A 25233-nucleotide genomic window follows, 5' to 3' on the forward strand; every position below is an offset into this window, starting at 1 on the left:
ATATTTCAATTTTTAAAAGTTTTTCATTTTATTTTTCAGTGTTTATATATTGTTAACGTGTAAAATGACAATTTTGCCCTCACATTTAATGGCAAATTGAATGAAATGTTACAGATTTAAACATCAATGGACAAATTGGGTGAAAAAACAAAAGTTCATATCCTTAATTTTAATATAAGGTAAATTAAAAATTAGGTACAAATTTAAAGAGGAAATCAAGAGTTAAGCCTTTAACTAATAATATACTATATAATATTTACATGATAGACCCAAATGCTTCCACCGCCGACGGTGGGACCCACCCCAGCTTTTTGTTCCTCTTTCTGTCCTAATTTTCTTTCTTAATCTTTAATTTGTTATAAAATCACCATTTTCAATAACCATGGTAGCCACAACCTTCGCGGTCGACCATATTGAAAGTTCCAAATTAGATAGTAAAGTGACTATATTAATGACAGCATCTGTGGTTGAAGTGTCACCCGTCCGGTGGAGATAAAAATATATAGTAGCAAAGCAATGATGCATGTTAGAGCTCCAATAGAAACAACATATCACGCATGGGTTTTGATTTTCAAGGCAACAAGAGCAAATGTCAAAATTTGACTGCCCGTTGCAGCCTTGTTTTACTCTATTCTTAAATGTCAAAATTTGACTGCCCGTTGCAGCCTTGTTTTACGAAGTGTCAAATTTTACTCGTATTCGTGTTGTGTAAGGATCATATATATATATGTTAAGAATGCTTAATTTAAATTTGATTCATTTAATAAACGTGTCGTGTTGGGTTAATCTGCTAACTCTTCATATGGGTTTTGAGTTATATATTGGATTGATCTACTAAGAGCATCTCTAACTCATATATCAAATTGTCACATAGACATGAAATATCAAAAATTCAAATTTAACATTTTGCAATTGACATCTCCCTTGGAGATACTCTATGTGGTAAACTAGTAACTAGCGGAATAAAAATGTAGACAAAAAAAAAGTAGGAAAAGAAATGACTATTCAAAGAATTTTGATAATTTAACAAGTAATTGCATTCTTTTTTTATATATAAAATACTGATTATATTTTGCCTCTTTCTATGTATGAAGATTAAGAAAAAGAGATTAAAAAATAAAATAAAATTAGAAAAATGAAGAAAATGAAGAAGAAACAAAGAAACTGGTTGGCAGGTTAGATATTTTAGCGAGTTTGTGAGTTGAATTCTTTAATAAACCTATTATGTAGGTATTTTAGTAGGTTGGTGGGTTGACTCGAAACCCATTTATTTATTAAACGAATCATAGGGTTGACTTGAAAATTTATTCGTGCGGATTAATTTGTTAATTTTCCGTGTGGGTTTCGAATTGTGTTGGAAATTGCGACTCCCTACACTATCAAAACAAAACCAGTAAATTGTCACAGCTTACGTTATTATCTGGATGTTACTGTATGAACGAACCAATTAACAATTTGTGTTCGTCTTTACAGCGGCGACGAGTCAAACTATGCAGACATGATTGAATGAAAGTTCAAGCTTGAAACAGATATAAATACCCATTTTCCATCACAACAGATTACACAAACAGACAATCCCATCTCATTCTCTGGCTTTCTAAAAAGCAGGCTCTTTTTTTTTTAAGGGGTTTCTATAAAGTTCCTTTCTTGTTCTACCACAACCAAAGTTAACTTCCTTTCTTGTACATCCAACATGGCTGAGGCTTCGTGTGTGTCCACACCACCATCTGTAAACAAGGCTTGGATTTACAGAGAACATGGAGAAACTGCACATGTTTTGAAGTTTGAAACAAATGTGGCTGTTCCTCAAATAAAGGAAGACCAGGTGCTGATCAAGGTTGTTGCTGCAGCTCTTAACCCAATTGATGCCAAGAGGATCCTTGGCGTTTTGAGGGCCACTGACACTGCTCCGCCTGTGAGCTCACTCAACTCAGCTGCCCCCCTCTGCATTTTTCTCTTTTCATTTTTCCATAATTAAATCATTAACTAACTAAAAACTTATCATTATGAATTTATGATCCTGATTTGTTTGCAGATAGTTCCAGGATATGATGTGGCTGGTGTGGTGGTGAAGTTGGGAAGCAAAGCCAGCAAATTTAACATTGGGGATGAAGTGTATGGAGATATCAATGAGGAGAGTAGCCTAAATCTGAAGAAGTTTGGGACTTTGGCAGAGTACACTGCTGCAGAAGAAAGATTGTTGGCTCTGAAACCCAAAAACCTGAGCTTTGTGGAAGCTGCTAGCCTTCCGGCAGCTATTGAGACAGCCTATGAAGGGCTAAAACGAGTTGGGCTTTCTGCTGGCCAGTCCATTCTTGTTTTGGGAGGCGCTGGGGGTTGTGGAACTCATGTTATTCAGGTACATATATGTTCATTTTTGTTCTTATTCTTCTAGCTTACCTCAGACAATCCTCCCATATGTTTTGGTTGTTTTTAGGTTAATGTTTGTGTTAATTTTGTGGCAGCTAGCAAAGCATGTTTTTGGTGCCTCCAGAGTAGCAGCCACTGCGAGCACTAAAAAACTTGATTTGCTGAGAAGCTTGGGTGCTGATTTGGCTATTGACTACACTAAGGAAAACGTTGAAGACCTGCCTGAGAAATTTGATGTGGTGTATGATGCAGTTGGTAATTAATTATTCTTCATTTCTATTTGTTTACTAATTATGTGAAATAAAAGGGAAATAATTTTGAAATGAACAAAAATACAGGTCAATCGGATAAGGCAGTGAAGGCAGTGAAAGAAGGGGGAAGGGTGGTGACATTAATAGGTCCAATAACACCACCAGCCTCCATGTTTGTGCTCACCTCAACTGGGTCCATTTTGGAGAAACTCAAGCCTTACTTGGAGAGTAGGAAGGTGAAGGCAGTGATTGATCCCACAGGCCCGTATCAATTTTCTAAGACCATAGACGCATTTGCCTACCTTCAAACTTCCAGGGCCACTGGAAAGGTGGTTGTGTATCCCATCCCCTGAGGAGCTAAGATCAATTAGAGTTTCTGTCTCATATAATTAATATATGTATGCTTAATCTTGGTTTAATTACTAGCTTCTTGTATGTGGTAAGGGAATGCAAGATTTCATGTTGTACATAATATAAGTTGGAGTTTGTAATTTGTATGCCTTTTTATTTTGGAAGAAACTTATTTGTCTCGGTGCCACAGTCTATTTTCATATCTCTCTCTTCACATGACATGTGATAAGTGATACGAAAATAGAGATAGAACGATGGTTGGCACCGAGGCATGAAGTATTTTTCCTATTGTTGCACACTATAATAAGAATATGGATGCCGACATATGTGGCATCACAAGTGATCTTTCTCCCTTGTTTTGTCTGACATTATTTTATTATCTAAAGTTATTGTATTGGCCAATACAATAAAACTTACAAGAAAGAAATCATGGAAATGACGTGGCACAGATTTTTGCTCTTTCCGGTCAATCCAAACTTCGTCTCTCTCTTTTGACTGCCCTCTCAGCCTCTCCCTCCATCACACAACGAGTAAAGACAACTAACAAGAAACAGGAACACCATCTCGTTCTTTTGCTATCTTATATAAAACCCTCAACTTCAACTAGGTTCTTGGACATATCCATCCATGGCTGCAGCCTGCAGGCCACGGCTTCCACTGTTTCCTTACGTACTCTCTAGCTGTAAATAAGGGTCTTTCTGGGTATACTAAGAGTAGGACAAATTTGACATGGTTTGCTGAACAAGGTTGTCGGTGATCATCATCATCACTTGCTGCAGCGAGCTTAATTAGGCTGCTGAGGGTGCAACTTGGGCTTCTCATAGCCACTGATTTTCCTCCACCTGTGAGCTAGCCCTCTCTCTCTCTCTACACTTTATTTAGTGGGTTCGGTTTGTTTATTTTGGGATCATGACCTGTATAAAATTCTCTATTATATATTTCTTTTGCTAGACATTGATCTGTGATCAAACCAAAAATAAATAACAAAACATTAAACCGTGAGATTATGGTTATTGTTGCTGCTGTTGCTCCTTGCCCCCTTTGCCTTTTCATTTATTGAAAAAAAATTATCTAATTATAATGTTTAAAAATTTCCTTTTTGGGTAACTCAGAATTTAAGGAGTTAGTTTATTTTTTTAATAATGAAAATACATAAATTGGAAAAATGATAGAGCTCTTAAATAACCTCAAAGTTAAGGGTAAGTATAAATATATGCGCCACTTGACCTAATGAACTATACTTAACATGTGCTTGGATAAAAATTCTAAGTATTATATATAAAGTGTTGCTAAACGAAACTTAAAATTAATTGAGGGCACCCTATGATCTAAATGCACCCTAATATTTAAATCAAAATATAAAATTAACTAAGCACACCCTATTTAACTACCAAAAATACCCCTGATACCCTAATATCACACAACACTAAACCCATTCATTAATTTAAATATTATGTTGATGACACCAGTGAATACCGATGAACACTTGGCAGTGGTTGGTGAACAGTCTATAATATTTTTCAGAATTTTATGCTGTGAACTTATGAATAAACTATAAAGGGACTATATATATATATAGCTTAAAAAGTTCTCTGAGCAGTAGGGGCGAATACCATTGTGCGATTTTCTCCTCCTGATTGTAAGATTTGAAATTTTTGAGAGCTTATCTGCTTGCATGATTTTCTTTTACTACTCTGTGGGAATTGCCTACATTTGTTGATGAACTATGTATATGCTGGCCATATATGACGATAGAAGAATCAAGATGCCTATTGTATTGTGTTTTTGCCTTCTTTATATATTTTTTTTAATTATGAAATTGCCTGAAATAACTTTCATTTGAGATAGATTTCTGAATTAGGGTTGAATATGGTGAGTAGGGTAGGGTGTACTTATTAACATTACATTTCATTCACAATTCAATATATTCTTTTCGGTCATTTTATAATAGAATAAATTAGTAATTCAATAAATAGTTTGATAGTAGGGTGTGCTCAGTTAATTTTACGGTTTGTTTAGCAGCACTCTTATATATATAAATTCACGCATAGTCCAACAATTTGGTGAACAAGATGTGACTAAATAGGATCAAATGGAAATAATATAACATGTATATATTTCCATCGATCTTGAAGTTATTTCTAAACATTAATTATTTATACGTAGGTAAAAACAACTAGCTTGTAGGATCATCTACCATTCTCCTTATTATTTTCATATAGCCTCCTTTCACTTTCAGGCACTACATATCCCTGGAGTCCAGACACCAACAATAGTAATCAGACCTTGAGGCTTCCAGCATTTGTTCTGGGTTCATCCTCTCGAGCTCATTTTGGCGCCACGATGCAAAGTTGTTCCTGTTCTGTGGGTCAGAAGCTAGTGGGTAAGCCTCTGTCTTGTGAACTTGGGATCGCATTCTCATGTAGAGCTTCATTGTTGCAACACAATCCTCATAAGGGTCTTGAATGCCAGTTTGAATGTCATACCTGTAAATATGTAGGAGTTCCATTAGTACTCACATAGCTAGCTAGGTTTATATTTGGAATTTGAGATAGACGAAATTGATATAATAAGGTACTTGCCCAAGATATGCTTGTGTTAGATACTTGAGTGAGTTGCTGAGCTTGCTTGTTTTCATCAATGGAGGGTATTTTGCAGTATCCCTACATATAGTCACATACATTTGAAATTACTAATGGAAAGTTCTACATATATGATGTTTCTCAAGTTTTGAGCTTGATCTAAAATTATATATGCTGGATTGAACAAAGGAAAATGGGGAAATAATGGGGAATTGAACTAAGACAACATATGGGATGATTAGTAACACAAGTAATTTTGTGCTTATCTTGCAATTAAGTTTGGTAGGGTAGAAGAAAATGAAAATTACCTGATCATTACTTGTGGATATTCCACCTGCAAAGAGTCAAGATCATGATCCAAACCATGGCCCACAAGAATCCTAGCTTTTCCGCCTCTAGGTCGAATCTTCCACATTGGTTCCCCATTGCAGAGGAAGTCTTGAATCTTCTTTTGCACTTGCCTCAGAGGCATTGCATCCCTTAAGTATTCAGGACGAATGCCAGTTGTTTCATACCTATATGCATATACACAAGTATATATGTTGTACTATAGTTAGTATATACTAGAAGAAGCTCTCTACCTACACATATCATCTTTTCCATATAATATAGCTACCTATAGTTTGTGACTGGAAGTAGTGGCTTGACATAAGACTGGAAGATGATGTTTTCGTATTCGTCGATGAGGCAGACCTTTGCACAGAGATCCAGGGAGCCGTCACTGCCCCCACCAACCATTTTGCAAGCAAGTGCAACAACTTGGGTGCCTCTTGTGCTACCATTTTCAGTATTGTCACGAATGCCCAAATTAGCAAAGCGACCAAGTAGGCCCTGCATGTATGAATAATATTAAGAATTGAGCTAATTTGCATTGAAAGAAAGAAAGAAAGAAAGAAAATTCATAATTAAGGTGGTGTGTTAATTTAGGATTATTACAGCATTTACACCAGAGAGTTGGCATCTGTCCTGGTGAACCCTGAGAGCATAAGGGCTGTCAAGGATAGCTAAGCAGAATTTGCATCCTCTGGTGCTGAATATATTCCTGCATTCTTGTTTTGGCAATGGCCCTGAACAAAAACCAATACATACATACTATTAACTGGAAATTAAAAGAATTCTGGAAGTATTAAAGAATATAATATATATTTTATATGTGTGTGTGTACGTGCAAGAGTAGAATTAATTGATTAATTGGTTTGATTACCTATAAGATGTTCCCTGAGAGATTCAAAGGATCTGCAATGTTTCTTACAGATTCCACATGTGGGTTCATGAGCTGAGTGATATGAGGTTCTCATGTGCTCCACTAAGTGCTCGATTTTGTTGAATTGTCTGTAGCATGCCGCACACTTGTTCCTGATCATTAAAAGTCACATAAACATGTATATATTGTGATTAGTTAAACAACTAGGATCATGCATGATGCATAGAAGATTGATATTCTGATGGGGGGAGAGAGAGAGAGAGAGAGAGAGAGAGAGAGAGAGAGAGAGAGAGAGAGAGAGAGAGAGAGAGAGAGAGAGAGAGAGTCAAGTACCTCAGAGTTTCTGAAGACTCAACTCTGTAGTCCATGATGGTTGAAAGACTAGTATACTCAAACAAAAAGGTAATTAATTAAGGAAGCTGAACAAGACTTGAAGGGAAAGGTGGAGGGAATGGAAGGTATTTATAGCAGTCCACGATAGGAGGAAGAGAATAGCTTCTGAGTGGGAGTGTAAGCATCTAGAGAGAGATTGATGATACGTGATTCCTTGAAGAAAAATAAAGCAATTAATATTGTTATCCCTTTGTTTTGGATTTTGGAGAACTCTGGTTGTTCCCACCCTATAATACTACTAAATTCTGGTTTTACCATCCAGTAACTAAGAACATTCGTCGTGATCCAAAAGCTTGGGGCCCACCATTCATTCAACCAGAATATTTCTCTCCTGCATGGGTACCTACCTGCTCTCCCCTCATCTCTCTTTCAGAATGACGTCCATCTGCACCAGAAGCATATAAATGGAGCATAGCCCATTTGTTTCCTCTCTTTGTAATAGGATGAACAGTACTACATTAGCATACAAATGTGGTTTGTTTATGCCTTCAACCATCACATCATTGAGCTAATAAACAGTGGAAAAGGCTGCTATATATATTTCATGAATTCCTTAATAATGTTCACAAGGATATATTATAAATCCCATGCAGCATCAAATATCAATCAGATGAGATGAACCTTTTCTATTTTTTTCAATCTCATATCATCTTTGATTTGATACATATATATATATATATATATATATATATTCGAGTCAAAGATTTTTATGTGTATTGATTTGATTTGATACATGCATATCAGAAATGAGAAACCGTACGCATACTTGGTCGAGAATGATGGATGTGAATGAAACTTTTTCCTGTCCTGGGATATAAAGCATGATGGCTGATAAGGCAAACGCCCGAAAGCTAAGGTAGCAGATAAAAGTTACGAAAGTAAAGGTTAAATCTTTTTAACTTTCGGCAAAGGTTTCAATGTTCATGGAGGTGGAGCTAGTTGCAGATAAAAAGGGTTTCAACCTTGGTTAAGGTAAGGTAATCTTCTTATATGCGCAATCTGATCTCATCTTTATCGTAACCAAAACAAAACAGATAAATTGATTTTTGTGCTTATGTTCTTGGTTATGTTATGTATGGCTAAGGCTAAGCTTATTTTATATGCATAGTGTAGAACCAGTGCATGAGGACAGAAAGTATGAGAGACAGAGACAGAGGATTTTGACTTTAGAAAAAAACAGGGCACGGATGGGGGAATGTCAGCAGGACTTTCTTTTGACCAGAAAGGGCCCCTTGTAGATTCTTAATTCATTCGAGCTTTGAAGATATTCCAAAATCAAAAGCAAAGTTTTACAGAGAAAGCTGATTTCTTGATTCGGTCTGGTCCACCACTGCCATGCAATATGGCACCACTGCATGCTTCCTTGACCAATATTATCATCACTCACTCACATGTATTTTATTTACGTCTCTCTCTCTCTCTCTCTCTCTCTCTCTCTCTCTCTCTCTCTTCTGTTTCGAATGTCAAACCCATAAACTCAGGCAAAAGAAAGTATTAATGGAGATGTATATAAATCTACCAACCCGGCCTGGCCTCTGCTTTTTGCGGCCAAATGAAATGACCCGAATTCACTGGTTCTTTCCAGCTGCCTGCCACTGCCATCTTCAAATGGCCTGTAATTGGAGAGTGAAAAGTTCATGTCATGTTCTGTGACGGTATTGACAAGCAAATGATTTGGCATTAATCTAGACAAGAACAAAATATGAGCATCTTATATATGTTTTTAGACAAAGTTAGGGGCATACTTAATTTTCATGTGGTCAGAAATTATATATGTGAAGGTTTTTCATCAACAGTTACTTATGTATACGTTTACTTTTTCATTTTCTTGTACATAAAACTTTCTCTGCATAAATTTAACATATTGATGCTATATATATCATAAATTCTCCTATGGATGTTATTATCATGTGGATGTCATATATTTTTTATTACTCATTCATACTTTCCTCCTTATTTACAATGACATCCGCACAATCATCATGATGAGAGAATAACTTTTTTTTCATAAAATTCATGGTGCAAAATAGCTGCGGGCAAAAGAATAGTCGGGTGGGTGGTTCTCTGTTTTTCCTGATTTCTTATTTTCTTAAATTTATTTCAAAAGATAATAATTGGGTTTGTTGTCCAGCTGTAAAAAAAAAAAACTAAACTTATTTTGAAAAATGATGAATACAAATTTTAAATGAAAGTATCACAAACTGATGCGGTGATACAAACCTATTCTATAATTTCTTGTCAATTTGGTCATAGAAAATGTATCATGAGCCCATCATGACATGGACCAAGCTACCTTTATTGGGCAATTATGTGATCCATAATAATGTGTCCACTTGATTTCAGAACAAAGTCAAACTCCAAGCAAAAAGGCGAGCCAAAGCTAAAATATGATGCTTTTTTTTTTCTTCTTCATCCTGATGACATTGACGACCAAAGAATGAATTCTCTTTCACACGTGCACCTTAAAAAAAAAAAAAAAATTGCAGGGCAGGGCCAGCCAGCCAAGGCTATCTTGGTGAGAAGAACAAAACCCAGCTTCATACTCTTTAAATGATTTTGCAAAATAAATAACAAGTCTCTTCACATATTTTTCTGAAAGCAACCTTTAGAAAAAAAAAATTGACAAAAAATATCATACCCAACGGGGATAGAAAGAAGGCCCATAAGTCTTAAGGTCCAAACGACTGGTCTGAGGTCGGCGTTTGTCCTTGTTGTTGCTGTTGAAGAAGATGAGACAGCTCCAAATTAATTAGTTTATTTATCACTTATATAAATATAATAAACTAGTTTGTTGCTGCATCAACTTTAGATTCCCAATCATGGAATTGGTCCCTCACCTACTCAACTTCATTTAAACCCTTTTTTTTAAATGTTGTTATAGTTAGATCAACTCGTGAACATGTTATTAGTAGGTGCCGTTAGCATTTTACCATCACAAGACATAATATATATGGTGATGAATTATTATTATTATTATTATTATTATCATCAAATCAGATATTGTGAAGGAATAGTATAGTAGTAGATGTCTCCAACAACATCAAATTATTTGATTTTGTCAGCAGTTTTGTTCCATGACCCTACATAAGAGGATCATTTCCTTAATTTAAGTGAACAGAAAGGGTGTCTTATTTTACCCATAATCATCGGGATTTGAGGCTCCTTATCACTTTGATTATTCTTTTTTTGGAAATTTTGCATAAATATCACATGAATTTGTAGGAAGTTTCATAACGCACATGCCTAAAGGTTCAGATAATATTTATACAAATTTCCCTTCGTTTCTTTTGAGAGTAGTTCTACAAAATACATTCGCATATTTTAGGGTGTAGTTTAATGAGTCACATGTTACTCAAAATTTCTACAATATTTTGTTATTTTGTTTCTCGTAATAGGAAAATACTTGTCGCATTTCCTGTAAGTAGGAACTTCTACATTTCTATCAATAACAGTTTGACATGTGTGTAAAGTCTTATTTTTTTAGTGTTTTTGATGAATTATTTTTTCACATGTGTTAAAATGTAATTTGTAGGAAGGATGAGTATCTCCTTCCAAGTAAGGATAGAAGCAGTATCCTTTGTAACATAGTGTTTATAAATTTTATTTTATTTTTAAAAAGCCTTGTTATCCCATTTGCTAACAATTTTCACTTTCATGGCATGTTTACTTACAAGGAATAGGGGAACTCATGAATTGAGAAACTTAAGAATAAGAGAATAAGGAATAGAAATTGAATCAACTACTCTCGTAGTTGATATAATTTCTAATTTTAAGTGTATTTAATTATAAATTTTAATATGGACCTCTCATTATTTTTCATTTTATATAAATAAATACAAAGAAAGTAAGGAATTAAAATCTTTCTCATACTCATGTATTACTAAAAACCAAGGAAGAAGGAATTAGAAAGATGAACCGACTTGAAAAAAACAGTGGGTGTGTTAACTTTCCAATTTGGACATGTTTGGGCCCACAAAGTCCAGTTGGCTGATAGCCCATTATCAAATTATCATCGAAGGCCGAAACTCGCGACCAGCCGAATCCAGCTGGGCGTGATCCACGTGGAATCGTACAAAATGCCGACCAATCATTAAATCACAGTCCATAAAAGCAGAGGCTTCTTCCTTTTAACTCATGCCACGTGTTAAAGTGAGATTAAAGTTTCATATTCCCGTAACAAACAGCACTGTCATCCGAACATTTCCAGCGCCTTTTGGCGTTGAAAAGCCGTTAATCGCGCCAACTTGCGACGTCACAGCGAAAAAATCAAAATTAATTATTTTAAAAAAAATCCATTAATAATAAAAATCAGAGAGAGAGAAAGAGAAGAGTGGGAGGGAGGTCGCCTTCCTCATTGCTTCAACATTCCAACTCTTCTGCAACCCCACACCTAAGACTAAATATACACTTATATATATTATCTGTATATATTTATTTCTCAATTACCCAATTTGCCCCTGACCGTTCTTCCATTGTCTCTCTGCCTCTTCGTCTTCTTCTGCCCCTCAAACTTGTATATATATTTAAGAAAACAGAGACACATCATCAGCTCGTCTGTGTGTCTATCTGTTACATAACACCCACAGAGGCGCCTCACGCTTTGCCATTCTCTCAGCTTCGCTTCTCTCATAATAATATTCAAGTAACACTCGTTTATTGTTTCTATCTATTTTCTGTATTTATTGCTGCTAAAGCTTCGAGCTTTTTCCTTATTGGCATTGCCTCTTTATTTGTCTTTGTTGTTAGTGTTTGGTTTCTGTGTGTCTGCTTGACAGGTTCTGATTTTTTTTGTCGTTTATGTATAAAGTGGAGACAACCATGGCTATTGAATTCCGTTCTCTTCTGGGTTATCTTTTTCTGATATGATAACATTTTTGGGATTGTAATGTTTATTTCGTTGACTTTTTGGATTATATATATGTGCCAACAAATATTTTTTTTCCCAAGATTATGATGAAATTCCCAAGTCAATGACTTTGTCACAAGTACTTTTTTTATTTGATTTATTGGTTTTGCTCTGATTCCATTTGTTCATACTCCAGAGCAAGCACCAAGCAATGCCTGGATTGGCTATGGATGCACCGAATGAGTACAGTGAAGTAGATGAACCCAATGGAGACTATGCGCCTCAAAAGGAAAGCTATAGTCAGCAAGGCTCTCCAAGAAGTCCATTGAGTCCTCAAAGTCCTCATAGTGGCTCCATTGGTCTGGCTATGGATGGTGGGATTGACACCTCTATTGAGCAGTTGTATCACAATGTCTGTGAGATGCAGAGCTCTGATCAATCTCCATCCAGGGCTAGCTTTGGATCATTCGGTGCGGAGTCGAGGATCGATTCCGAATTGAACCATCTTGTTGGATATGTTCATGAGCATTTGGAGATACGAAAAGAGGTTGTGATAGAAACTAAAGAGGCGGGTACTGGTAGTGACTCAACACCTGAGAAAGCAATTGTGTCTGCTGCTAAAAAGTCCCCAACAACAAGGGTAAAGACACCGTCTGCAAAATCAAGTCCTAAGAGCAAATCTCCACATGATAAGCCTCCGCTTGATAAGAGGTATGAGAAGAATCCGAAAAAATCCAATGCAGTATTCTCAAAGAACAAGCAGAGAAGTTTTGCTTTACATGGGGTAAGGTTTCAGAATGGAGTCGGGGATCCTCTTGAGGCGGGAATGGATAACCCTGACCTTGGCCCGTTCTTGCTTAAACAAGCAAGGGATTTGATTGGTTCTGGTGAAAATCCCCAGAAAGCGCTTGAGTTAGCTCTCCGGGCAGTGAAATCGTTTGAGAAGTGTACAAAGGAGAAACCCAGTTTAGAGTTGGTCATGTGTTTGCATGTTTTGGCAGCAATCTATTGCAGCTTAGGCCAGTATAATGAGGCAATTCCAGTTCTTGAGCGTGCCATTGATATTCCAGCTATAGAGGATGGCCAAGACCACGCACTAGCCAAGTTTGCAGGGTGCATGCAATTAGGTGATATTTATGCAATGACTGGTCAGATTGAGAATTCAATACTGTTCTATACAGCAGGTATGGAAATACAAAGGCAAGTCTTGGGAGAAACAGACCCTCGTCTTGGTGAGACATGTCGGTATGTAGCAGAGGCCCATGTTCAAGCATTGCAATTTGATGAGGCCGAGAAGCTCTGCCAGATGGCTCTTGAAATTCACAGGGAGAATGGTTCCCCTGCTTCCCTTGAAGAAGCAGCAGATAGAAGACTCATGGGACTTATTTGTGACTCGAAAGGAGACTATGAAGCTGCTCTTGAGCATTATGTTTTAGCAGGCATGTCCATGTCTGCTAATGACCAGGAAGTAGATGCTGCTTCAATTGATTGCAGCATTGGAGACGCTTACCTATCCTTGGCTCGGTATGATGAGGCAGTGTTTTCTTACCAGAAAGCACTCACTGTGTTTAAGACAACTAAAGGAGAGAGTCATCCAGCAGTAGCTTCTGTTTATGTTCGTTTAGCTGATCTGTACAACAAGATAGGAAAGTTTAAGGAATCAAAGTCGTACTGTGAAAATGCACATCGAATTTATGGGAAGCCCAATCCTGGCACCCCCTCAGAAGAGATTGCCAGTGGTCTTATTGATGTTTCTGCTATCTATCAATCTATGAATGATTTGGAGCAAGCCCTGAAGTTACTCAAGAAGGCTTTGAAAATCTTTGGTGACGGCCCTGGCCACCAAAGCACAACTGCAGGAATTGAGGCTCAGATGGGGGTCATGTACTATATGATGGGAAATTATTCTGATTCTTATGACACCTTCAAGAGTTCCATATCAAAGTTTAGGGCCACTGGAGAGAAGAAATCTGCCTTGTTTGGTATTGCTCTCAACCAAATGGGTCTAGTCTGTGTTCAGCGTTATTCAATAAATGAGGCTGCAGACCTGTTTGAAGAAGCAAGGAATATCTTAGAAAAAGAGTATGGGCCATATCACCCTGATACATTAGGGGTGTATAGTAATTTGGCTGGCACATATGATGCAATGGGAAGGTACTATGCTCTTCCTTGTTCTGACATTCACTTTTTCAATCATTTGCTGTGTTTTTTAGTTTCTTATGCTATAAGGGTTCTCACCCAGCAATGGGGTTTAAAGTATTTAGCATGCTTTAAGCTTCTCCTTCTTTCTTTTTTTCTAATGCTTTAAGTCTTTAATGTCTCTTTTGTAACCAACACAGATTGGATGATGCCATTGAAATTCTGGAATATGTTGTTGGCATGAGAGAAGAGAAACTTGGAACGGCAAATCCTGATGTGGCCGATGAGAAGCGGAGGTTGGCTGAGTTGTTGAAAGAAGCAGGCAGGGTTCGGAGCAGGAAACCCAGATCATTAGAGACTCTTCTTGACACTGCCAACTCCAGAATCATAGAAAATGACATCATTGAGGTATTATGATGCAATCAAGTATATAGGCTCGTATATGTAAAGGATGTCCTAGTAGAGGTTTAGTTGGTTTGCGATTGTTAGGTGGTCTTGGAAATTTTTAAAGAATAAGTAAATGACAGCAGGAAAGAGATTCTGGTATGAGTTTAATAATTCCAATATTTGTAAGTGTCAAAAGAAAAAGGTTTGCTTGTTATTGCTTCAATTGTTTCTAGACGTGATAAAATTCCTTTGTCAGATTCTTCTTTGTATGTCTCAATGTCAATACTCAATAAAGAATTGGTGGAGCATCATTTTCTTTTGTTGGTGCACCGAAATGCCTGTTAGACAACTTCAATTGCTTCTTACTACATATATGTGTGTGCTTTCAGAGTAACTAAAATGGCTTATTTGTCTTCGAAGCCTCAAAAGTCATAGCTTATCGAGTAGTTGGGCAGCAATTGTCTTTGAGGTGAATGAACATCTGAAATTAATGGAGGGTATTTATGGATGGCTCACTGCTCTTTCCCTTTTTTCAAAAGTACTTCTGATCTAAAGTTTCCTAGTGGACAAATCACTTAAAAGGCTAAAACAAACCTTCACTAATGCCAAAAATGTAAACAATTATCACAGCTAACGATTTTAATCAAACAAACCGTGGTTATTGACTCATGGCATGGTGTTCATACATTCTTGGAGAGACGACAAACCTCTGTGACTGAAACAGGGGGGTTGGAGAATGAGCCATTGAGAATGCGCTCAGCAATCAACAGGTTTGCTGCCTGGGAGTAGTGTATGCCATCCCAACTAATATGTCTTGATGGATTTTTACAAGGATTACCATAGACGGTTCCATTCACTATGGCTTTCTTTCCACAGTCAACATGGTAGCCATAGTAACTGCCACAGCAGAAGTCAAATGGATCAACAAAACCTGTCATCACCATACGCAGAAATATTAGGACATAAATGATTCTTGATCACTATCACATGTTTGATAATGGTAACTGAAGTTACCTTGACTTTTTGCATTGCTAATCAGTGCATATTTAGCTGAATACACATCGACGTATGTAAATACTGCAAGAGGGAGCTCTGATCTTAACCGTGATACGCTGTCCTTAAGTTGCCGATTGAACTCCTGAGCCACCTCATTCAGAGGCTTCACACAGCCACTCTGGTCCAGATTGACAGGCTTTGATTGATCATAGATGACACTATAGGGCAAGCACCCATGTGGGCCTGTGTCATGCACCCAAAAAAACCTTGCTCCTTCCTTGTATAGTTGCTGAAACATATGGCACATATAAATCAGTACATGTCTATGTTTCGGTCACGTCCAAGGTCCAAGTAAGTGAATAATGCTAATGCATACATACAGAGATTGCTTGGGACAAGTGGCTCAGGATTGCAGGAATGGAGGCTCTAACTTCTTCTACCGTCCCGTGTTGAAGACCGTAGGCAAGATCATTCTGACCAATATCAAATGTGTACAGAGCTTTCGAGAAGTCCTCAGGCCTAGGAAGTCTTCCTGGTGCCAATATATATACAATGGAATGAGACATGAAGTGATCAAAATTTGCTGTAGTGGGAAGGAGAGAAGACTAACTGTTTGAACTAAGTTGTTTATAGAGAGCAAAGCTCTGAGACTTGAATCTTATGAACTGGGAAAGTTGAATGCCAAGATGAAATGGGCTGTAGCCGCCCGGCCTAATAGATGAACCACCAGTTGCAAAATTTGCACCATGCCTAAAATTGGTCCCAAGTGAGTCCAGGTATGGACTGAGGTATGGTAACTGCAATTTCTCAGCTGCACAAAGTTTAAAACCAAATAAGAAATAATAGGTCACCTATTATTTACCCGATATAGCTGATATAGCTGATATAGCCGAGTAGAAAGAGTCGAAACTTGTAGAGCGTGACATGACAAATAGAGAAGTTGCTTACCTATAAAATCTATAATAAGACGACCATCAGAAAAGCGGCCAGAAGGATGTCCGAAGAAGCTTTCACCATTTGGAGGAGGAACCTCAGATATGGCTGCTGAGATTGCCCCTGTATCAGAGTTTGAGTCTCCAAAGTTATATATTGCTGGAAACCCACAACTCCTAGAACCGCCAACAGCCCCAGCATTCACTGCCTTCAGCTGCTCAGGCAGAACCAAAACTAAAAGCCCAAGTGCACAAAGTAGCCTGGCAAGATCCATGGTAGGCTTAGCAAATTATCAGAACATAATTTGGGGTTAAATTCAATTGGCACAAAAGTATGTATGTACAGAAATATTGAAATTGGTTTCAGGAAAAACGATAGAGAACATGACATCATGGTCCATCGCATCTATTCACATGTGAATGGATAATGCAATTTTCCTTGGAGAAAATAAAATAAAATAACAGTAATGTAAAATTGTAAATCCTCTGTAGATTCTGCTTCGGTAAACATAATGAGCACATATTAATCCTCTGTAGGTTTTGAGGGTTATGCTGTAAACATAACATTTTGGGCAGGATTATAATGTAACTGTCACTAAGTAATATGCTTTTAATTTGATCCCAGCGGGTCTTTTTTTTTTATTTTGCTCGAGAAAAAGTATTAACTGGATGTAAATAGTTTTCAACCAGTTTTCTGTTTTTGCTGCCTTCAAAAAGAGAGCAAAAACATATTCATTGAAATGAACAACACTCAACTAACTTCCATCAAAATTCTTGTATTTCATCCCCTTTTTCATACCATCCTGATAAGTTAATCATCATCAGCTTAAAGGGATTTTTCCAGTACAACTTTGGGTTTTTAACCTGATTCGTAGCAAAGTTGAGAAAGAACTCCCTGTAGTTGTGGATTGCTTGCATTAGGCATTAGCAATGCAATCATCAGAAGGCGAAATGAAAAATGCAGCAGATGGCCCTAGCATTACTCGTATTCAGGACATTGATAGCAGCTAACCCTATAAGAAAGAAACATCAGGAGCTCCCTGAAACTGCAGGCCATCTTTTTCAGTCGAGAAGATGGAGAACCCACTTATAGGTTATACAGCATATGTGAACAAATGATCTGTCTTAGGGTTGACACTCTTCTGATATCAATAATGTATAATGTGACAATGGCATAATGCCAAAGTATATGTCACCAATTCTGCTGAAATTTTCTTTCTTTTATTTAAACAAAGAATCAGTAAACAAGTATAGTAGGTAAAAGGAATTATAAACCAAAAGTAAAAAGGTGCAACCTGGTGCGGCTTTCACCAGAAGCTGCTTAAATTGCGGAAGCTTCAACCCCCAACCAAAACGGTTCTGGAGGCCAAAACTTGAGACATTGATGATCATGAGAACCCTATAATTTTAAATTATTAGCGTGACAATTGCACTTCCTAACAAATTGGCTGTTTGTGTAGTTGTCGTGAACTCCATGAAGTCCGTACAGATGAACAAGGGAATATTACTGTAGGTAGCCTCTTACTTTCCTCAAGATGAGGAAAATCAATTGTGTAGTGAAGTCCACGGCTCTCATGCCTAGCAAGAGCACTGCTCACCACTAGCTTTGCACAACAGAAAAAGTTCCTCATTTCACAAGCCTCAAGCCCCACCATTGCGGGTTCCCATCCTAGCTGAAATAAGTATTCCTCCCATTTAGCCTCTAGATCACAAATCTTTTGCTCTGCTGCTTCAAGCCTTGTCGTAGACCGAACAATTCCGACATACTTCCACATGATTGATTGCACTTCTTTTCTTATTTCCCTGGTCATTGTCAAAATTTTGTTGATGACATTGCTCTCAAGTGATACAGGCACAACTGGTCTGGACCACCAATTTGAAGCACTGGAGTCGAGGCTAGAGCTCTTCATGTGATCAATTGAGGGCTGGACTGCTCTTCGTGCAAAAACTAGAGCTTCAAGCAATGAGTTACTAGCAAGACGGTTTGCTCCATGCAAACCTGTGCAAGCAACTTCACCTGCCACATACAGGCCCCGTACATTTGTCTCTCCCTGGAGTCCAGCACGGACTCCCCCACACATATAATGAGCAGCAGGAACCACTGGAATTGGCTGACGAGTTATGTCCAAGCCATACTTAAGGCACTCAGCTGCTATGTTGGGGAAGTGTGAGAGAATTTTTTCCCTCGGCTTGTGACTTATATCAAGTAGCACATACTTTTCATTACGCTTTTTAAGCTGGTCGTCTATGCCTCTTGCCACCACATCCCTGGGAGCAAGTTCTGCTCGTTCATCATAGAGTGGCATGAACCTTTCCATGTCTAAATTGTAGAGGATGCCTCCATCACCCCTGACTGCTTCAGTGATGAGAAATGCATTTTCTCGAGCCTTGGTAGGTTTGGCAGGAAGGCCTTCATCAGCTAAGGCTGTAGGATGGAACTGAACAAACCTGTGAAAGAAAAACAAACCATAAAAACATAAAAGGGGGACAGCTAACAAATTCAAAAGCCTGCAATATTACACTTAAAACTACATAGCTTATCCAATATCAAGTTCCACCCTTACAAATCATGACAACATGGGTTTTGCCGCTGGAGGATCATTCAAAACTAATTTGCCAATTTGGGCACTAGCAGAGTATTATAAGTTTGAACCATACTAGAAGAAAAACTTGTGAGCGGAAGCGCTGTGGAACAAAGTTGTAATGTTTTTACCAAATTTTCGAAATGGCATTGTCTCGCATAATCAATTAACCCATATTTGCAACACAGTTTTTTTTTTTTTTTTCTCAAAAAAAAAATTCAGATTATTGATGTATGTTTACTTACTCCATGTTGGAAATCACAGCTTGAGCTCTATGAGCCATAGCAATTCCATCCCCTGTGGCCACCTATAAGAATACATCACAAGCAATCAGATAGAGCATTTTACTTATGATAAAACAGGTAATCAGCATTTTACTTATTAAACAGGTAATCATTCTCTGATTATATTTTTCTACAATCACTCAATTTTGTCTCTTAACTACTAAAATAAAAGAATTGCATCTTTGTTCTAGAATATACAGAGGGAAAAAAATTACAGGGGTACTTCAAAAACATTAGTACCGGAGGATTTGTAGTTGTCGGATAGATTTGCCCAGCCCCACCAGATGCAAGTAAAGTCACCTTTGAAATAAATCGTATCACCTGAAAGTGCAAAATAAGGGAATTTTGTAAACAAATATGGATATATGTTTCCATTAACGGACAAAGGCAAGGAAGATGATGGTAAAGATTTCTTCTAGCAAAATATTCCCCTACAAAACCTTAAAGAGAATATGCGGCAAATTGTAGTCACCTCTTGTGTTTCTGTATTCAAAGTGTCAACACCAAGACAAACTGTGTCAGAACCATCCTGTATTGCCAGAAATACATTTTTCTGTTAGTAAAAATGGAAAAGTATTCATACAATTCCTACAATCAATTTTAATATATCAAATCAGCATGGAGCTAATTTACACCACCAAAGCTTTCACTTAGTTCCTAGGTGTGTGTTAGAGTTAATACTATGATAGAACCTAGTTGCCTTTCTGAAAGTCAATCCTCTAAAGCCAATTTGTGCAGGAGCAAGTGAAACACACTTTCACAAACAAAGCATGAGGAAAAAGTAAACCTGACAAGTTAGCAAATCTATTGCAAGGTGGTGTTCAAACATGAAGATATTAGGATCCTTAAGAACTGCCTCCAACAGAGCCCGTTCAATCTCCCTTCCAGTCATATCAGCAGCATGAACAATTCTGTGATGAGAATGACCCCCCTCTCTTGCTAAGTGCAAGTTTCCATCCTCCCCATGGTCGAATGATGCACCCATTGCAATTAATTCTCTAATTCTTTCAGGTCCTTCTGTACAGACAACCTGGACAAAATATCACAATAATCATTTATCATCTGCAACTTATTCACAATAATCAATTATCATCTGCAACTTATTCGTGTCAACTTATAAGTCCAATAACATACTCTGACAGTCTCCTCGTCACAGAGATAAGCCCCTGCTACAATTGTATCCTGTACATGACTCTCCACAGAATCCGAAGGGCACAACACAGCACTAACACCACCTTGAGCATAGTTTGTATTGCTCTCGTGAGGCTCAGCCTTGGTAATCACAGCAACAGATCCATGTTTTGCCACTTCAAGAGCATAACGAAGGCCAGCAACTCCACTACCAATAACGGCAAAATCAAAAGACTTAGTGGAATCATCTCTCAGGCTTGATACAGTGACTGTTCTTAAGGACTTTGAGTTCTCATTAATTGGATATTGAGAAAAGTTACATCTCTGGATCTGCAAGAACTTTGGTGCCCCAGCTGACCTGGATAATTGTGGATAAAGCATAAGTGTGGCATAAAAAGATCTATATGGTGGACCAGCAGGGACACCAACTTCAGAAGAATGTGGAGTTTTGTACATGAAAAAACAAAGCAAAAGTCTTATATAAATTAACTACAGGACCAAGGCAGTAATCAGGTACCATACCACGAAAGCTCTTTATGTATGCTTCCACTGAATGTCACACTGGAAACCCAGGAAGCCTTTCTACAACCTTGTCCCTTAAAGTCCCTCACCCTACAATGCAGATTGCCACTTCCAGCAGGTACACAAGTTGTCATTGCAATCTTTCTGTAGCTTAACAAGATTAAGGGAAGAAAAACATATCAGCAACTGTAACTAGGAATCTGTATCTTGTTGTATCTAGAAAAATAATATAAAATTTACACACAATCTGATCATCATAGAACTGGCAAAAAAATAAAGAGTAAAACGAACCTACTAACCAAAGGACTAAAATTATAAGCTGATTCATCATCAGCAAAGATGTATATAAAAAGGACAAGAATATCACCAACCAAGGTTGACACTTTTTAGATCCCGTTTTGTATCTCGCCAAAAATAAAAAACATCCCAAAACTAGTAAAAAGAAGTGCAACAAAAGAGAAGAAATAAAACAGCTGGATTAAGCAGAACTTATTATCTGAATTAAGCAGAAACTTTGTTCACCAGGAAAACAGACACCCATCATCCAAGCAGAGGTGTCATGACTCAAAACATGCAACCGAGAAAGTTATTTCACCCAAAAACAAAAAGAAGAAACAAAAATGAAAACTGAACATATCAGCATACTGAGGAACAAAACCCAGATTCAATAACCCACCAAAAAAGTTTTGAATTTAGACAAGCCCACACCATATTGGCATATTCAAGAACCCATTGAAAACGTAGAACCAAACAGTTGAACCTTAGTACTTACAGAGATTGTTCTAACCAAGTATTTCAGACACTCTTGATGCAGAGTGACAGAAGAAACGTTTCTGAATTTGAGCCTTGCTGCTTTTCAAGGAATGAATTTAACCCAAAAGAAACAAATAGATTTTGAACATAAGAACAGAATTATGAGATTGCCGATTGGAAAAGAGAAAGATGAAGAGGAGGAAAGATTCCCTACATTCACGAGATTCAACGCCCAAGCTTGAAGCTTTTTGTAGCTAGAGAACCATCGTCGAACTTCGCGCCATACTTTCCTTATGTGCAGCCACCCCCATCCTTCTACCTTCTTTGTTTTTTTTGTGCTGAGATTGTTCATTCTTTGTCCTCATTAATAACGGTTACCTGATTATTAATATTAACATATACCATTAACCATTAAATATTGTTATTCAGCCAAAAAATAAACATTAAAAATTGTGTGCAACTAAAAATAATAAATAAAAATCTTGATTTGAAAATTTCTCTACACTTTATTTGAAAATTACTAAATTAAAATCTAGTTCCTGGTGTGAAATATAAAAATACAGAGAGCTCAAAATATGAGGAACTTCCTGATATTATTTAGGATTTTCTACTGAAAAAAACTCGTACTCGTAGTTTAATCATTATCGACTTTTAATATTAGTGATCCACTAGAAATGAAAGGGTTAATAATACAATTTTGAGTTTCATTACTAAACCCTAACTAAAATGGGACAACTTTTTATTTTTATTTTTTATCCATTGAACCATTTGAATATAAAAGTTAAGAATAGACAAGACAATGAAATTATTCTTTTGGAGTTGGACCACAACATTCCACTACGCAATAGAAAATGGTAAGCAAGAAGGCAAGAGTGGTAGTATAATTTATTTTCTTCTTCTTTTTTTCCTTTGAAAAACCAAAATCTTGTTAAATTGTCATTAAATAAAATAATAAAAATTGGTTGGAATTAATTGGCAAAATCAGTGTTGTTTAATAATTTAAGTCGGTGGCTAATTGTAATGAGTTTGTATGGCGTTTTTGTCCATTCAAAAGCTGAGGAGGCAGTTGATCAACTTTAGCTTGGTCAAAAAAGGTTAGGGAAAAATATAAGACACGTTCGCGGTATATTCATGAGAAATTGGAGCCACTAGAGCATAATCTTGAAAAAGTGACCATCGATTGGCCATCCGAAGTGGAAAAAAAGTGGGGATAAAAAAAAACAACCAATGTGGTGGACTGGGTGGGTGGGGTCTCATTTTGTTAACATCTAAATGCAAATAGAAACCTAGTCCTACTGTTCAAGCAGGACCGTAACAATGTATACCACAGAATTTCATTCGTTAGGAAGCAAACTCAAATTGGAATTCTATACATCATTATTGACATGTTAGGTCATTTTATAGTATACTTCCTTATATTTAACCATGGGTTCAAACTTAACAAGCTGAATAACTTCCATGTTACGGATTCAATGTACTTTTGTGTTTTTCTCTTCTTTTACGTGGTAGGTCACTTGAAAAGAGAGATGAAGACAAAAATAAATTGTGATCACTGTTCAAAACTTGTTTTAAATTAGCGAGACAACTCTAGAGTTGAGAGGAACCTTCTTTGAAGTTTGAGGCCAAACAAAGTAGTAGACTGCACCGAAAAAATTCAATAGGGACAAAAACGAATGAATGGAAGTGGAACATCATGCGTTTAGGCTAGTTTTGTTTTATTAGAAAATGATTGAAATGACATGAGTTGCTTGATTTACATAACCTACAACTCATTAGCGTGTGAGATGGGTAACATAAATACTAAAATGAGTGAACATAAAGAAAACATTTGGGGCTCGTTTGGTATACAAGACTATCTTGGCATGGACTATGCTTAGGGACTGGCTTGGTTTGGCTTGGCTTGGTCTAAGTTGGATAACACTTATCCTACGTTTGGTGTATGTTTGGACTAGAACTAGAATTTTTTTATTTTTTCAAAAATATCTATATATATGTATATATGTATTTTATAATATATAAAATATATATGTATATACAGAAAGCTTCTATTGAGGGATCCCTCAAATAAGCTTATTTGAGGGACACCCCTTGTAGGCCCCACTCCGGATTGTATTTCACTAATCCAAACCGTCTATTTTGTAGATACTCATTCAAAGATCATCTCTACAAAAAACCACTTGAATCCGATATCATTTGACCACTCAATTAAGTTATTGAAATTTTAGCATTTTCTTGAAGCACCGTGTTCATTTATTTTGTAAGACACAATTGGATGTCGAAACGGTTTCCGATTTGTCTAATTTTTTGTAAGGATGATCTATGAATGAAGACCTAAAAAATAGATGGTTTGGATCATTGGGAAAAAAATTGTATGGTACCCTAAAGGGCGTCCCTCAATAGAAGGAGACTGATATATACATACATATAATATATATATATATGTGTATATATGTATATTATAATATACATGGGTATAATACATATACATATATATGTAATAATAATAATAATAATAATAATAGTAATATATGTTATTAGTATTACAATATAATATATGCATATTATACATTGGTGAACATATGACTAGCTAATCCTCCATTTCTACATGGGCTTAGTAGTCTCCTCCTAATGAGGTGTTTTTAGTGGGCCCGGTATTAGCAATCTCATCTAAGACTAGAATTAAATGAAACAAACATGGTATTAAATTTAAACTCATCACTCTAAAATAAGCTCATCACTCTCAAATAAGCTCATCACTCTAAACTCTTCATTGTAGAAGCTCCCCCAAAAGACCTCTTCAAGGTTTAGGGTCATTCTCAATATAGACCCCCGAGTTTCAATTTCATCAATTTACACCCATTATTTTCAAATCTAACTAATTTAAGCTTTCTATTAAGTTGACTGTCAGAAAATCCGTTTAGTAATGACGTGTCTTTTGTATGGCCCGCTTTTATTTTCATTTTTTATGTGTCTTTAGGTCACTCGAAAAGATAGATAGAGACAAAAATTAATTGTGATCACCGTCCAAAACTTGTCTTTAAATTAGCAAGACAACTCTAGAGACGAGAGGAATCTTCTTCCAAGTTTAAGGCCAAACAAAGGCAGTAAGTTGCACCGAAAAAATTCAATAGGGACAAAGACAATTGAACGGAAGTGGAACATTGTTTAGGCTAGTTTTGTTTCATTAGAAAATGATTGAAATGACATGAGTTGCTTGATTTTACGTGACCTAAAACTCATTAGCATGTAGGCTGGGTAACATAAATACTAAAATGAGTGAACATAAAGAAAATACTTGAAATTTTATTTTATTTTATGAAACTTAAGCTTTAAACTACGAAATAACTTTTATGTCTTTTTCTTCTTATAGAAATTTAATGACATTATATTTACAATGTTTATTTTTTAAAATTTAATCATAGTCACAAGAGGTTTGTAGCTTAAGGAGTTAGTCATTTCCCAAACTAATACGAGCACTTGCGTTTGATTTCCTATTTTCCTAATATCCTT

The 25233-nt window shown here is 36.7% G+C and overlaps 5 protein-coding genes and 1 long non-coding RNA gene across 12 annotated transcripts in view; 3 read left to right on the forward strand and 3 right to left on the reverse strand.

Annotated features, from left to right (window-relative positions):
* LOC18783430 (2-methylene-furan-3-one reductase) overlaps window positions 1-3159 on the forward strand; it is a 7047-nt gene extending 3888 nt beyond the window's left edge. Inside the window, exons 2-5 of the mRNA XM_007215954.2 lie at window positions 1758-1915; window positions 2036-2359; window positions 2466-2625; window positions 2709-3159. Coding sequence (XP_007216016.2) covers window positions 1758-1915; window positions 2036-2359; window positions 2466-2625; window positions 2709-2974 — 908 coding nt within the window. The 3' untranslated portion in view covers window positions 2975-3159. The remainder of the gene's footprint in view (window positions 1-1757; window positions 1916-2035; window positions 2360-2465; window positions 2626-2708) is intronic.
* Window positions 3469-8889, forward strand: LOC109947868. Of its 2 annotated transcripts, none has more exons than XR_002270645.1 (4): window positions 3469-3816; window positions 5212-5355; window positions 7896-8123; window positions 8260-8889. It is a non-coding gene; the product is annotated as an uncharacterized LOC109947868 (long non-coding RNA). The 2 variants fall into 2 exon arrangements; XR_002270644.1 differs by having other exon boundaries at window positions 8265-8889.
* Window positions 4528-7525, reverse strand: LOC18782663 (RNA exonuclease 4). Its single transcript, XM_020560405.1, has 7 exons — window positions 7092-7525; window positions 6759-6910; window positions 6491-6621; window positions 6171-6385; window positions 5863-6069; window positions 5555-5635; window positions 4528-5458 (listed from the first exon to the last, which is right to left on the reverse strand). The coding sequence occupies exons 1-7, from the start codon at window positions 7124-7126 to the stop codon at window positions 5215-5217; spliced, it is 1065 nt and encodes a 354-aa protein (XP_020415994.1). The 5' UTR covers window positions 7127-7525; the 3' UTR covers window positions 4528-5214.
* Window positions 11428-14853, forward strand: LOC18782307 (protein KINESIN LIGHT CHAIN-RELATED 2). Its single transcript, XM_007216953.2, has 3 exons — window positions 11428-11793; window positions 12194-14151; window positions 14337-14853. The coding sequence occupies exons 2-3, from the start codon at window positions 12209-12211 to the stop codon at window positions 14551-14553; spliced, it is 2160 nt and encodes a 719-aa protein (XP_007217015.1). The 5' UTR covers window positions 11428-11793; window positions 12194-12208; the 3' UTR covers window positions 14554-14853.
* Window positions 14915-16850, reverse strand: LOC18783657 (GDSL esterase/lipase At3g27950). Its single transcript, XM_007216307.2, has 5 exons — window positions 16468-16850; window positions 16130-16330; window positions 15900-16051; window positions 15538-15808; window positions 14915-15454 (listed from the first exon to the last, which is right to left on the reverse strand). The coding sequence occupies exons 1-5, from the start codon at window positions 16724-16726 to the stop codon at window positions 15204-15206; spliced, it is 1134 nt and encodes a 377-aa protein (XP_007216369.2). The 5' UTR covers window positions 16727-16850; the 3' UTR covers window positions 14915-15203.
* Window positions 17598-22361, reverse strand: LOC18783016 (L-aspartate oxidase, chloroplastic). 6 transcript variants are annotated; one of them, XM_020558881.1, is made up of 9 exons: window positions 21938-22361; window positions 21743-21819; window positions 20971-21114; window positions 20452-20806; window positions 20105-20347; window positions 19790-19846; window positions 19558-19638; window positions 19279-19340; window positions 17598-18899 (listed from the first exon to the last, which is right to left on the reverse strand). In XM_020558881.1, exons 3-9 carry the CDS (start codon window positions 21102-21104, stop codon window positions 17888-17890), a joined length of 1944 nt encoding a protein of 647 aa, XP_020414470.1. In that variant the 5' UTR covers window positions 21105-21114; window positions 21743-21819; window positions 21938-22361; the 3' UTR covers window positions 17598-17887. The 6 variants fall into 6 exon arrangements, with proteins under 6 accessions (XP_020414470.1, XP_020414469.1, XP_007217636.1 ...); XM_020558880.1 differs by having other exon boundaries at window positions 20971-21120; XM_007217574.2 differs by lacking the exon at window positions 21743-21819.

The sequence above is a fragment of the Prunus persica genome, chromosome G3, assembly GCF_000346465.2.
Source record: "Prunus persica cultivar Lovell chromosome G3, Prunus_persica_NCBIv2, whole genome shotgun sequence".
NCBI classification, from domain to species: domain Eukaryota; kingdom Viridiplantae; phylum Streptophyta; class Magnoliopsida; order Rosales; family Rosaceae; genus Prunus; species Prunus persica.